The 15493-nt window shown below is 48.7% G+C and overlaps 1 protein-coding gene across 13 annotated transcripts in view; it reads left to right on the top strand.

The window, feature by feature from the left end:
- The window catches only part of LOC119456826 (PTB domain-containing engulfment adapter protein 1-like), a 73819-nt gene that overhangs the window by 20800 nt on the left and 37526 nt on the right, over positions 1-15493 (top strand). For 2 of the 13 annotated variants that reach the window (XM_049669376.1, XM_049669366.1), the window contains 3 exons: positions 5496-5612; positions 6472-6591; positions 10121-10225. The exons of 8 other annotated variants lie outside the window; for them this stretch is intronic. In XM_049669376.1, coding sequence (XP_049525333.1) covers positions 5496-5612; positions 6472-6591; positions 10121-10225 — 342 coding nt within the window. The remainder of the gene's footprint in view (positions 1-5495; positions 5613-6471; positions 6592-10120; positions 10226-15493) is intronic. 3 more of the 13 variants (XM_049669372.1, XM_049669364.1, XM_049669371.1) reach the window with 2 other exon arrangements.

The following is a 15493-nucleotide window of genomic DNA, read 5'->3' as shown; positions in this document are numbered from 1 at the left end:
TTAGACAGTACCGCTCAACACCTTCCAGAAGCGGAAGTTGATATCGACTGTTCGTTCTACAAGGGCACAATACTTGTCATATGCATGGAACGGCCACTGTATGATGTTGTGTTGGGCAATATCAACGGCGTCTGCCCCTCTCTCGAGTTGCCTGGAAGCGAAGCTGCGCTAAAGCCTGAAAAACGTCCTGATGGCTGTCTACATTGCAAGGACAACACCGAACCTGTTTGCGATGATGATGTGGCTGCTGTATCACGATCCGGTGGCAAAGAATCACCAAAGCTGCCAGTAGTCATGCCAAGCCCGTTGGACGTTGGTCCCGAAAGATTCGCGAAAATGCAAAAAGACGACCGAAGCCTAAGTGGTTGCTTCGCGGACGTTGGCAAGACTAAAACGACACGATCAACCACTGCCATATTCGTCATCATCAATGACCTTCTCTACCGGCGGTACAAGTCTGCGACACAGAGAGAAGTGGAACAGCTGGTTGTTCCGAAGGACCTTCGAGCATCCGTCCTGAAGATCGCACACGAAGGCATACTGTCCGGTCACCAAGGGACAAAGAGGACGGCGGATAGGGTTTCAGAAGAATTCTACTGGCCTGGTGTGCAAGCAGAAGTCACGCGGTTTGTGAAATCCTGTGACATTTGTCAGAGGACCATCCCAAAACATCTTGTAGGACGTGTGCCTCTGAGAAACACGCCGATAATCAATACGCCTTTCCAGCGTGTCGCTATCGATATCATTGGACCCCTGTCACCCATATTGGCCAGTGGTAATCGATATGTCCTAACTATGGTAGACTTTGCAACCCGTTATCCAGACGCGGTTGCGTTGCCAAGCATCACCGCTGAAAGAATTGCCGAGGCATTGCTTGAGATGTTTTCCAGGGTCGGAATTCCACGAGAAATAGTAACCGACCGAGGTACACAATTCACCTCGCAGCTCATGTAAGCCGTCTGCTGTCTTTTAAACAGCTACCAACCACGCCTTACCATCCAATGGCGAATGGTCTAGTGGAGCGCTTTAACGGAACGTTAAAGCAAATGATCTGAAAGATGTGCCAAGAAAGCCTGAAAGATTGGGACCGATACTTAGCCCCACTGTTATTTGCCTACAGGGAAGTCCCGCAGGCAAGCTTGGGTTTCTCGCCCTTTGATCTGCTCTATGGACGCTACGTACGAGGACCAATGGCAATCCTCAAGGAGCTGTGGTCGGGAAGCCAACTGCATGACGAGACAAAAACAACGTACGGCTACGTTGTGGAGCTGCAAGAACGATTACACCGAACGTGCGAACTTGCCCATGAGGCACTTCGAAGGTCAAAGGCGACCCAGAAGGAATATTATGACCGGAAGGCGAAGGTTCGACACCTTGCCGTGGGAGACAAAGTATTACTTCTGCTCCCATCCGACAAGAATAAACTAATACTGACCTGGAAGGGACCATTTACTATTATTGACAAGAGAAGCGACATCGACTTTGTCGTAGACTTAGGCACACGAGAAGGTACCTTCCACATCAATCTCCTTAAAATGTACGAGGAGCGGGAGTCGTTGCCGCCGACAAAACACCAAGCTGCTGCCGCGGTCAACACTCGCGAAGGTGTTGAAAATAGCGACCCTTCATTTCTTGTACTCAAGCAGAAACGTACGAGAACGTAAAGATTGCCACAGACTTACCAGTAGAGCAAGGCGACCAAGCAAAGGATACGATGCATGCATTCCAAGAGATATTCTCGGATGTTCCTGGCAAGACGCATCTTGTAGAATGCCAACTAAGACTGACCACAGAAGCTACAACCCAGGGAGGCACGCTACTCCACCATAGAACAGGAAGACCTCGCCCTTGTATGGGCCATCCAAAAGTTCCACGTGTTCCTCTATTGAAAGCGTTTCGTTTTGCAAACAGACCACGAACCACTTTCCTACATTAATTCCGCTAAGCATGTAAACAACAGAGTGCTCCGCTGGAGTTTGCTAGTCATGGAGTATGACTTCACTGTCGAGTATATCAAAGGCAGTGACAATATTGGCGCCGACTACCTCAGCAGAGTCTCGTAATCCCCAAAATGACACCAACTATTGTTTATGTATGTGTTGAGGTTACTGCTTCTGTGTATCGTGTGCGTGTGCTTTAGAAATGTATGAACAGTGCGAACAGTCTGTGTACTTTCAAGTGTGTGCGATAAGTGCTAGTGAAACCAGTGCTCCTTCTGCAAGCCCACTCCTCAGAGCAAAGTTGGTTAAAGATAAACAACTTTCTTGGGTGAGGGGTAGTGTGGTGAAACGACGGCGATGACGACATTGACTACATGTGCGGGGCATCGCGGAAAGAAGAGAGAGAGCACGAGGTGGCGCGGCGGAGAAAAAAAAAAAGAGGTAGAAGGCACGAGCGCAGCAGAGGCGTTGGAGACGGCATTCGAAGAGCCAGGGTTCGGGAGGGTTGCTCGGGTGAACCGCTGGGCAACCTCCTGACCAGTTGCGTTCCTGCGGATGTCGGAGACTGTTCCCGGCTAGTACTGTTCCTGGTCGTCTGATCGCATACCGATCCTCAACGTTCGAGCCGCCGCCACCGCTAACCCAGCATCGCGGCAAGTCGACCCACTACGCCTTGCTCAGCGACCAAATCGTCCCACCACGGTCTCCTTCTACTGAAGACGACGAGGACGTGAGCAAGAACCTTGTAGCGTAGGGACGTAGCATGCATGGGTTATATGTGCTTTAGTCACTGTGTGGTGTGTGCGTCGTGCTGTTTGTATAGTGTTTTACAGAGTGCTTAGTTCTAATATATGTTATCTTCAAACCTAAACGTCTACGGCTCCATCCTTCACCGCACCGCACGTCAACAAACGTGACGGTCCGCAATCATCTCACTACAGTTAGCAATGTATTTCGGCCGGGGAATGTTACGAATTCGTATCACACCGAAATTCGTACCAGCCGGGTTCGTATCACTGGGGTTTTACTGTATTGTGATTTTGGCATCTGAAACCCCAGAATAAAATATGCATGTATGTATTTACATATATGCAGTCGAGCCCACATATAACAGAACTTTCACTTAAAATGAACAAAACCTGTGCGACCGTCAAAATATAGGTTATTTCAATGGCACAAAGTTACATGTACAATGTAAGTCTTTGAGCCCTGCTAATCGGTTACAGCGACCGGACAGCGTAAACCCGGCACCGCAATGCGAGATATGACGGCCTCCGACCCCTTTGCGCACGCGGACTGTTGTCCCGAGCCTCCTCGCAGGCGAACTACTCGTTTCGTGCCCCTCTCAAGTGAGCTACCCTCTCCCCGCAGGCACGCCCTCTCCCAGCCGACACACACTGCCCACGTGTGTCGGCGTGTGGCTTCCAAGATCGCCCTCCCGCCCGTCCACGTAACTCCGCTCCCCTCTCCTCTCTATTTCTCACAACTCCCTCGCTTTCACCTGTCTCTGCAGGTGCGCTCTGGCCGCCAGCTTGAAGTCCAGAAGTTTCGTCTTCTGGCTGTTACTGGGAAGCAGGCCTCTCTGCACTGGTCTCCGTGCTTTCTTGCTTGATTGTCGCACGTGCACGTCTGCTGAATCAATTGCGACGCTTTGTTCACCCTGGCAGTATGTGTGGTGCGAGCGCTTCATCCTAGTTGCGTTTGAGTTGTATCCAGGATGGCGGACGGGAAGTCTGCCGTGCCTGCAGTGGTCACAAAACGAAAAGCGCTGGACATGGCAGTGAAGCAGGCAATTTTGACGGAACTGTGTCAAGGTGCAAAAAAACTGAGTTGGTGAAGTACGTGTTGAAATCGGCCATCTCGACTTTGCTTTGATTGTCAGCTCTGACGCTGACTTGACAGAGAAAGCGCCTGCGGAAGGCCATCTATGTGGACGTAAAGGACGCGCTGCTCAAGTGGTTCGTTGACGCAGGGACTCGTAACATTCCAATAAGTACACCAGTGATGCTGGGCAAAGCCAAGAACTTCGCATTCTTGCTAGATTTTCCAGACTTCAGCCCAGGCAGTGGTTGGCTCCATCGATTCAAAGTGTGGCATGGGATTGTTTTTAAATCGATTGTCGGCGAGGCATCTTCGACAAGTGACCAAGACGTTGCCACTTGGCTTGTAACAAACTGAGTCATCATTGCAAGCTACATGGAGCAGGCACAGTGCAAAGGCGTGGATGATGCACGATTTAATTGCAGAGTGGCTGGGTGAGTTTGACGGCAACATGCAGGGGCAAGGCAAGGTGCGTGCTGCTCGTGCTTGACAACTGCTTAGTGTACCACTTTTTAACTTCTCTGACAGCTGTGACTTTTCCTGCCGCCCAATACGACTTTGAAAGTGGAGCCGCTTGATTTAGGCATAATGCGTGCCTTTTAAGGCATCATATAAGCGCCACATGTATAGGCGCACAAAGAGCGATGGAACAAAAAATCTTAGGCCTAACGTTAAGAGACGGGAAGAGAGCAGTGTGGATCAGAGAGCAAACGGGGATAAATTCTAGTTGACATCAAGAGGAAAAAATGGAGCTGGGCCAGCCATGTAATGCGTAGAATGGATAACCGGTGGACCATTAGTTACAGAATGGATACCAAGAGAAGGGAAGCGCAGTCGAGGACGGCAAAAAACTAGGTGGGGTGATGAAGTTATGAAATTTGCAGGTGCAAGTTCTGAATCGGCTAGCGCATGACAGGGGTAATTGGAGATCGCAGGGAGAGTCGTTCGTCCTGCAGTGGACACAAATATAGGCTGATGATGATGATGGGTGCCACATTGTGGAGTGCTTGCTCATCGCTGTTGACCGCCCGGCCACCAACTTGCTGCTTCGAGTTTCACTGTATTCAGCCGTTGAGATGGTGAAGGCGTCCTGGGCAGAGGTGACGGCCGCTTGTATGTGGAACTGTTTCTGCAAGGCCGGCTTCGTCGACGTAGTACCTGGTGCCGAGCCTGATCCTTTCGAAGAGGATCAATCCAGCAGCAATATGTGGCAGTGCATTGTCAACTCCGACATGGGGGGTCATGACATTGGCTGGGGTGATCTTATTTCTGCTGATAAAGACTCTGGACATTGCGGATTGCGGAACCCTGCACGGATCAGGGCTTCGTTCGTTAAGTGTGGGCTGGCAACTTATTTTGTTTAGCTGTGGTCTATTTACTACGAACTTTTGAGATATAACGAACGGACGCCGCGTGACGCTCAGGTTCGTTATAAGCGGGCTCGACTATATATATAGAGTGGAGCATTGCTGCTTCTTGCACACAGATGGTCTGGGAACGCAATGCAATACTGTTTCCTAAGGAATGTCTTCCAGATCTAAATATGATGCATCTACTATTACAAAGCCTGCAGCAAGCTTTAGTGTTATAGCAGTTTTTACTTTCTGCCCTGGTGATTTGGTGTTCTGTATATTTGAGTGATGCATCATTTTTTACAAGGCTGGCTTTCTTTCAAGCTGTTATTTAATGGAAGCTTCAAGTGTGCTTACTGTTAACTTTTTTGATTTCCTACAGGCTGAAGAAATCACACTGACCATAGGGCAGGCATTTGACTTGGCTTACAGGAAGTTCCTTGAAACTTCAGGCAGAGACCTTGAGATGAGGAAACAGTTCATGATTCTCCAAAAAAGGGTGAAGATTTGTTCCCTCTTTCATTCTGCTACCAGTGACCAATTCAACCAAGTTACTGTCTGTTTTCAAACTGCAGCTCTGAGCCCTTCTCCACAAAATGACTCTTTTCCATTACCTGCCATGCATGTGTGGCTAACTCTGTTGCACACGCCGCCTCATTGCAAGCAACAAAGATAGCCCACCTGTGGCTATGTCTCCTAGTTCGGAAGAGTGTACCATTTCTAAGACCATGTAACCTATAGTCATGGAGTGACATGCAGAGGAGACAGTCGTCATCAATATGAAAGGGAACACCTAATTTTTTTAAACGCCCTTAGGGGCTAAACACACACCCTCCTTAAAAGTGTTCAATGATACTAAAAGTTCAACAGGAAAGCTTGTTATGTATCGAGTTCCTAGATTTAAAACCATGGACCACGAGTTAGTTTTAAAAAATTCACTGTTCCCTTTTATATTGATGACTGTACAGCCCCATTAATTGAAATTCATTACCAGCAAAGTTTGTGCACTGAAAAGTTTGTGTACGATGTTCACAAAACCTTCATTGCCAAAAGAGCCGAAGTGCCGGCACTGAGCAATGCACAGTGGCATTCAAGTAAAGACCAATGTTCGTCATTTTCTTATTCAAAAATTCATTCTGTTATGACCGTGGTTGCAGTTCATGTGAAGTGTTACGTTACAGTGGAGCTTCTTGGCGCAGTCAGTGACTCGGAGATACTGGTTGGGTGTCTTTAGTTTACTGTGAATTGTAAACCGGTGGAGAAACTGTTGCCCTTGTTTACTGAGAATACAGTTGCATTTGTTGGTGCATTTGCATGCATTTGCTAATTTGACGGTGCTTTTTTTATTGTATGTGAAGGTACAAGACCTGGAAGACGAGAACAGTCGACTGCGCAAGTGTCTTCGTGACGGTGATTACTCGCACGGTGATGACATTTCCTCCCCTATTGAGACGACCAACCACAAGCCAAAGGCTAAGGTTTGGCTCCTTACTTACCTTCATTTACATTGCTGGGAAGCCAAATGATACGGTCGCCTGTGAAAGGGCTTGAGAAATTTAGCTGTCCAAATCGGTGAAAGCTAGGAGCACGTGAATATTTGAATTTTGCATTCAAATCGAACCCTGACTGGCCTGATAATTTCATTCAATCTTCGAACGCCTATATATTTAAATTTTAAATTGGTAAAAGCCTTGAATAGCTACCATGCCAGCGTGGCCTCAGAGGTGTAGCTTGTGGCTGGATCACGAATCATAAATCAGCACTGCGTGGCCTGATAATTTCATTCAATCTTCGAATGCCTATATATTCAAATTTTAAATTGGTAAAAGCCTTGAATAGCTACCATGCCAGCGTGGCCTCAGAGGTTAGCTTGTGGCTGGGTCACGAATCATGAGTCAGCACTGCAATGGCATTACGTTAATTGTTAAACGTTCCTTTATCCACCATAGTGGCTCATTGATTGGGGTGTTCTGCTGCCGAGCACAAAGTAGGAGTTGCAGGTTTGACTCCCGGGCACGGCAGCAGAATGCAAAAATGCTTGTGTACAGTGTTTTGGGTGGGCGTTAAGGTACCGCCGCTGGTCAAAAGTAATCCAGAGCCCTTGCAGTACAGCATCCCTCATAGATCATCCCTCACTATGCAGCTTCACAACATTGAAACCCACAATCTAATTCTTTCTTGGTGAGCAATAATTCTATATTCAGGCTTGATTTGGTAGCTGTCTTTTTACAGCAATATTTGATGCTATTCCATTAGTTTGATTTTAGCTGAAATTTCAGAATTTGCACAAACCACGATTTGATTTCAGTGTACCTTGTGAGCAGCCAGAAAGTTTTGTTTCACATTGGTCTGCTCTTTGCTTTATCTTGTATTCGACTACATTATGAGCTTGAATGCTTGGCATTTGTGTGCCCTTAAGGGCCCCGTGTGACAGAAAATCCAGCGTGAGGGTCTGCATTGGTGCCGGCGTAAGCATTGGCGTCCGTGGCGGAGAAATTCATCCCAAACCACCCCGACCACACAGGCCCTCCGTGTGGCACAAGGCGTTAGTAAACAAAAATTGAATTTTTCAAAGTAATATTCGTCAGAAAAATTGTACAGTACGACTTAACTACAACCTAGATATGATAGTGTCGGATTGTAAAACCCCATCCAGATGGCACTCGCCTCCTCGACAGCATAAAATGGTAGCGGCGCGCAGAGGCGAAGGTGGAGAAAGAAGAAAGGCTGCAGTTGCCGGGAAGCCTGACAAGAACTTGGGGATCTTTGCATGCTAAAGCGTCCTACAAATTTTTGACGCAGGCTTCTCGGGGCAACAGCAAACAATTAGTAGAATAATAAAAAAAGGCCCTAGAGCCTTCGCATTTTAATATATCACAGCTTTTTTTGCCCGTGCAAAGATGTCTTCCCAGCAATGCATTTGTGTTTAAAAGTGAAGCTAACTTTAAGGGATCGGTGTAAGCTTGGTGTTTTTAAGCTGGCTTTCCTACGTTGTGTTGCAATGAAGCCTACTCATAAAGAAAAATGCGATCGCATTCCACTCTTAAAGGCAAAGCTTAAGCCTCCTCCAATTTTTTTTTCAACAAATTATCCGATGTATGTTGCAGTGCGGTGAAGCACCGAGATGACAAGTATCTGGAAGCGACCACCGCAATGTAGTGAATCACAAGTAGACTTCATTTGCGAGTGACCAGACTGCATGTACCAGGCCCTGTTATTGTATTGTTTCTGTTTGCATTGCTTGAATATTTGTTTATGCCTCGCTACCAGAACCAGCGTATGAGTCATTAAAGCAGTTGTGGCTAGGGGCCAAACAGCACTCGGAAAACTAATAAATCCCTGAGAAAGCCCCATGAAATGCAAAAAGCCCCATCGAATGGGAAGCACCATAGAATGCGACTACCGTATTTACTCGTATAATGAACGCACCCTGAACTTCCTGCCGTGAAGGAGGAGCGACACGGTACGATTCGGCGTCTGATATAGCGTTCAGCAAGTACGATTGTATCGGATGCCAAAGCGTACCATGTGTCTCCTACTTTTATTGCAATAGCAATTATATGGTCACTCGAGGCGCATTTTTGCCGTCGGCGCCAACGATCGCGCCTCAATCTCCCGCGTTCGAGGGAGGAAACACGCTGTATTCCATCGCGCGCAGCAGCTGCGCATTGTGTGGTCGCGCACGCCTTATCTTGAAAGCGATCTGCGTCGGGGACCGAGCCTAGCAGTTTAACGGCGGCTTGTACCTTTGTGCGTGCTCTGTTCTTGCCGCTCAGTTTACACTGAAGGTCGCTTCGCTTGCAGCATGAAGGTCGCTTCGCTTGCTGTTGCTGCTGCGCTTCCTCACGCCAACGTTTTGACAGCGAGTGTCAACGGTCATCGAGTGGGGTGGGTTCATGTTTGCCTGTGCGTGCTGACACCATGCTTGTTAATTTACATAGTGAGTTTATACAGACGATAAAACTATTATTCCTACTTCATGTAGCTGTCTGCACATTTGCTATTGCAATCGATGGTTCGCCTTCGGCGAAACTACACCTTTTTAAAGATGTCCGCGGAAAAAAAAAAATCGCTCAGTTTTACCCCACATAATGAACGCACTCCCCCAATGTTGTGCATATTCAGGAAAAAAGTGAGTTCGTTAGAGTAAATACGGTGTTTTCATTGATTACAACTTCATTCATCATGCACAATGAGCAGTTATTGTGGAACAATCTTGCACACCACTTTCGGTTGTCAATATAGTGCATTGTTGCTGTGCTCTATGTGATAGGGCTGACAGTCTAAATAATTGAGGACGTCCGAAAAATCACATCGGTGCAGTTTAAAAGGAGCAATAAAGAACCACCAGAGGCAGCCCTGCTGTAATAAATTAAATAATAAATAAATGGTACATAACTGAGCTATGTTACTAGCAACATTAAAGCATGTGACTGACAGTACCAACTGTGCTGTCTACCATTGCTCTCTGCAGGCCTCATAGTGTAAGCTGCAAAAAAAGTGTAAGTTTTAGAGATGTGTATATCTTATAAAGTGCATAGGTTGTTCTTGCATGTGATGGCTTGATCTCCGGCGCAAGCACTCATAGATAACAAGTCACTACTCTGCAGCTGTCTTTCTCCAAGATGGATGCAGCCCAAAATGGAGCGTGTATTTTTTTACAGATGATGTGTGGTGTTTTATGGCGCAAGGGCCAGGTATGGCCAAACAGAACTGTACTCTTGATGATAAAACTGGTGGTTATCAGCAGACTAGGGATAGAGCTGTCAGCCTCACTTTTTCTCCAAACTTCACAGTATTAAAACAGGTAGGCAACATGAAAGGCATGCAGTTGCAGTACACTGGAAGCTGCTGAGAAGTGTCAAGTGCTTCAGTGGCAGGTCGCATTTGCAAGCAGATAAGCTGTTGCACTTGCACTAAGTAGCAAGCTGCCATTTTCCCTGCCTTGAAGCTATGCGCATGTTGTCGTCCATATGTCTCGTACAACTGGCTTGTCTACTGTCACAGGTGCGAGGGATCTCGACGAATGGAACCAGCAGACCCAGCTCAAGTAACGTGGTTCCAGAGCCTCTGCCTCCGCCTGTGCCTCCGCGCACTGCTGACCATGGCCAGGTAAGGATTAAGGATGTTTTATTTATCTATGCCAACAACAGCGTCAGCATGTCACCAATGTTTACATAGACTTGTGTAAGGAGGGACGCAGGGATCAGATACCGAAATTGTGCAAAAGATTGGTTTTCGGAAACCACACGTTCTGGTATCTGCAACGCCTAATCAGCTGTATCAAAATGAAAACGCACTAAAAGTGCCCCCAAAAAATTAATTTGTCAGTGCGCAGGGCAAGAAAACAGCTTTAAATCGCACAAAGTCACCGCAGTTCACGGAGCCATATCTCGTCTTTCCCGCCATCGAGCGCCGCCACCTTAGTATTGTTCAAATCTGTTTCACCGTTCCGCTTCTCACAAACACAAAAGCGCAGGTCTGCTGGAAGTAGTTACACGGGCCCTCCGATGAAAGCAGGCCTCCGATTGGCTGCTGTGCTGAAAGGCATCTCCCCATTGGTTGCTGCTGTAGCAGTGGGCAAGTTGTCTGCGTTGCAAACCACGCCGGCGTCTTCACTTGACACGCAGAATTCGGATTTCTGAGAGCTCCCAGGCTAGTGATGGATCGTTTGAAAAATTTTGGATGAAGCACGCTTTCGGAATAGGGAAGCGCAAGCCTTCTACGGCGAGAATACGGTAATTAGCGGTAGAAGCGGAGGAGCACCCGACTGAACGTGCCGTGCTACCTTGCACCGTGGATTACGTGCCATGCTATCTTGCACCATGCGACTCCAGCAGCGAAGGCAAAAATCGCCCTTTGCCATCGGCACCGATAACGCAGTTTACTGATGATGCGCCAACGGAGGCTCCCGCGCCTCGGCGTACAGCCGTGCGAATCAGTAGCCGAGATCGCATCATTAGAGGCGACGCGGCTCGAAGGTCACCATCGCCGGCACAGACGGTGTACTCAGTTTCTGACGTATCGTGTGACACAGACACGCAGCCTGTGAGCGAGCACCAACCGTCAACAAGCTAGTGTGATAACCGAAGCTTCACAGGACAAATTGCTCCCGAACGTCGCACCATTTAGCTGTGTTTCGTGTCAGCGGTGATGGCAGAAGCGCAAGCATGCAGCATTCACGACTCCCTTCGCGCAGTGGTCCGCAGCTGAACGGAAGTTCAATTTGATGAACCAGCCAGGCTATGAACAAATTTTCAAAGCCCACCAAACGAAGAGGCAAGGGTGCAAGAAGATGACTGACAGTAATGATGCCAAATATTACAGCCCTGATGCGTTCTAATAAATCTGCACTGCTTGCAAAACTTCGCAGCCCGTTTTCTCAGTTTTTTTTTTTTTTTTTCTTTTTGGCGGTCACCGCACTCGTGGAAAGCATAGCACAACATTGGCTCGACTGATTTGACCCAGTTTGTTTTGCTGTGATCCGTAAACTGTGCTGTACTTGAGTCTTGAAAAGTCTGAGACGGTCTTGAAATGTTCTTTACATTTCCATTACTTCATTATTTCATAACTACATGGCTCTGTGCAGTGAATCGGTCACATGCATGTCATGTTGAGCAAAAAATTACGAGGGCACTAAAAAAATGTCGCAGTTTCGCCCGAAAGGCGAAGCATCAATTGCGATAGCAAATTAGTAGAGAGCTATTCGGAGTAGGGATAGTAGTTTATCGGCTGCATAAACTTCGACACATTCGCTTACTAACTGAATTAACAAGCGTGGTGTCATCGCGCACAAGCAAACATGAATAGATCACACTGAATGACGGCAGACAACGGCTGTCAAAACGCTGGCAGCAAGCGCAGCCCCCCCAGCGGGCGAAGGTTCGTGCGGTCTATCGCTCAATGGAAACTGAGCGGCGAATGCACAGCGCATACAAAGGTCAGAGCCGTGTGGAGATAGGAGACGGTGCGGGCGACCGCCACCACAGCCAGTACAAGCGTAGTTGTTGGCAAAGTAGAAGCTGCCCCCCCCCCCCCTCGCTCCCGCGCTTCCTTCCCGCTTTCTTGCTTTCGCGTGGGAGATTGAGTGGCCAGTTCCCCTTGCGCCCAGTTGCATTATACGCATTTGGTGCCGTAGCACAGCGTCGGCCCACCTCCCTCCCTCGCATACCCCACGGCCTTTCGCGCGACGGTCGCGTTTGCTTTCCGCCGTGCGTTCGCTCTCCGCAATAGTGCATGTCCCTCGCGCGCTTTCACTCAACACATACGGCACGCGGCGAGGATTTTATCGCCCTTAGTCTATACGGAACCTCACGGCGACGCCGACGGCAGAAATCCGGTTGAAGTGTCCATATAATTGCTATTGCAATAAAAAATCAAACACTGTCTTGATGTTGATTAGATATTTGGGCAAACATACAAAGTATTCAGTTCCCTATCACGTTTTGTTACTGTGCCAGGCTTTCCACAAGCAAGGAACTTGTAAATTCTTATAAAACAAAAACTAATGATGAGCTTAATGAAATTTTAGATTTGTCTCATTATTGCAATGTGCAATGTGTGGGTCAAATTTCAGCCCTTTCTGCCAAGAAAGTTATTTCTCGTCCCCTCCTCCCTCCTTAAGAAAAGAGGTTTGTGCGCGAAGAAATTGTCAGGGGTATGCCAACTTGTGTGTGTGTTGCAAGCTCTTCATGATACAGAAATACAGTGTAGACCGCTTATAACGTAAGTCGCCGGAGTCGCGAATATCCGCACTATAAGTGGTACCACACTATAACCAAAGCAACAATTTTCAAGGCCCGCACATATGCAAAACATGTGCACCGAGCCGCCACGCGTATGCAACAGTCGAGGAATGCAGCGAGAACATTTGCATTCAATTTGCAATCGAATCTCGTTAATTCAAACCAAATCACGCAGCGGCGCCTCCAACCGGCATTGCTCCCGCACCGCCATACAGTAAAAGCTTAGGAGAGACCCCTCGATGTCACGCGTGACCGAAACAAAAAAAAAAAAAGAAAAACGTGGCGGAAATCTCACCCTCTCTCAAATGGCAAGGTCGCCGATTCTGTGTTGCGCCGGAACATGCGTGTACGTGCTGACGTCTCAGCCACGCTACCGTAGCCACTTGTAGAAAACGGCAGTGAACCCTTCTTTCTCCTTTATGCTTCCTCTACTTTCTAGTCATGTGTTGACCTTGCACGCTGCGGCTACGGCGCAGAGGGAAGCAGCGGCGCTGTCCCAGGCCGGCCAACGAAACTGCCCACGCCGGCAAATGCCCGCTTCCCGATAACGGCAGAAAACGAAACTTCGGGAAGCTGGCGCCGGGCCGGCTGGAGCGGCGGCGCCTGCAGTCGAAAGTGAGGGAGCTACGAGGGAGGGCGAGGGGAGCCACCGAAGCCGCCGAGTTGCCGAGGCGAAATCCGCTTCCCTGACGCTCTCCTCCCTCACATTCCACGGTCTCCGCGTGTGTCCTTCGCTGTGATGTGCCGGCGCCGCCCGCTCCGTTGACCGGCAATGGCAGTTTCGTGGCGCTCGCTCGCGCCGTGATATTTCACGACTCGCACTGAAGATTCTGGTTTCAGCCTCACTGGCTGTTCGTTCGCACCACGTGCCCTTCTCCTCCACTTCGTCTTTCTTCCTCGAGCACTCCTTGGGGCGTCCGTTTGAGGGGAGCGTTCGCCGTCTCCGCTGACTTCCGTACTCCCAGGCAGCCGTACTGTAACCGGTATTTCGTTTCCCGCAACTGCACTATAAGCGATACGTGTATACATGAAGTGCTATGGGAAAATTAACGAGAGTCTGAAAAGACCGCACTATATCCAGTCCTACACTATAAGCGTTGCGTTATAAGTGGTCTATACTGTAGGTTGTGAAAACCAGCACAGTGGCCCCGTGGTACAGTTGCCGACCGTTTCTTCGGACGCTGACAATTCGGACATGCTCGTTTATTCAGACACATTCGCGGCACCGCCACTCGTCCCATTGAAGTAATGTATAACCACGACCGATAGTTCGGACGCCCTGCAGCGCGCCGTTCGATTTTTCGGACTCCGGCGGCCTGGTCAGATGCGACATCAAACGCCACGATACAGTCATGACAAGCTGGCCGCGATGTTTATATTTTACTAGGTTGTCAGCACTGAAAGGGCGCGCTTGCTATGGTTGATTGCTGGTGTCTAAATCCGCGCAGCACCTACAAGTTACAGTTGCCGATCTTGAAGGCTATACAGTATAGACCACTTATAACGTAACCGTTTATAGTGCAGAACTGGGTACAACGCGGCCTTTCCAACTCCCGTTTACCCTCCATAGAACTCCATGTATACGCATACCTCTTTGAGTGCAGCCGCGTGCGACGAAATACTGGTTATAATGCGGCTTCCGCGGGGAAAAATCTCGCCAAGGTGCGTCGGCAAGGTGCGTGCTGCCCGCCGGCGTATGCATTATTTAATGCATCAAACTCTCGTTAATTCGGACTTATTGGCCACACATCAGTTAATTCGGATTACTTTCAGAGCTCGGTGAGCGAGGAGCGCCGCAAATGTGCGACGCAAAGAGCACGAACGGCGCTAGCGTCCAACCGAAACGAAGCGGCGGAGTCCGCATCGCCACAGCCATCAGTTGGAATTGTACGTGAATGACAGCAACGCTGGAAACGCTTAGAGCCTATTTGGGTCTTTAAAGCCTGTATTCTTGCGTTTACTGCTGCGCATGACACCGCGTTGGCCGTGGCTTTCGTAACTGCGTAGTCATCATCCACGATCGCGTTGATAGCGGCCGCGGTTTTCTCCGCAGCGGTTGCGGCGAACAGTAGTTCGTTTTTACCCGGTACACGCGTCGGCCACGTGGCTAAAAACTGCGTAGTCGCCATCGATGATCGCATAGATAGCGACCGCGGTTTTGACTGCAGTTGCAGCGAATGGTAGTTAATTCGTCCAGACTCGGTGCGTGTGTCGGGTGCGTGCCTTCAGCACCGCAAAGTCGCCGTTTATAATCGCGTCGATAGCAGTCATGGTTTTTCCGCAGTGGTTGCGGCAAACAGTTGTTTCGTTCTGACTCGGTGCAAAGCTGTCGAGCTTGAAGAGCACTGGCTACATCGCAATTGATTCGCCAGCTTACTGGCGAAAACGTAATCACGATGTGCGCGCGATAGTACAAAGCGTGTCTACATGCTTGGTCGACATGTTTTGCATACATGCAGGGCTTGAAAATCATTGTTTTGGTTATAGTGCAGATAATCGCGACTCCGGCGACTTATGTTATAAGCTGTCTACACTGTACTTTTGTGGCTGCACCTATTGGTTGTCATGTTTCGGATTTAGCCAGTCCAGTATGCATTGACTGTATACCGCGGCCAAACAGCAGGCCAGGCCAAGG

Source organism: Dermacentor silvarum, chromosome 6 (assembly GCF_013339745.2).
Source record: "Dermacentor silvarum isolate Dsil-2018 chromosome 6, BIME_Dsil_1.4, whole genome shotgun sequence".
Lineage (NCBI taxonomy): Eukaryota > Metazoa > Arthropoda > Arachnida > Ixodida > Ixodidae > Dermacentor > Dermacentor silvarum.
This window is presented reverse-complemented; position numbering and strand designations above follow the sequence as displayed.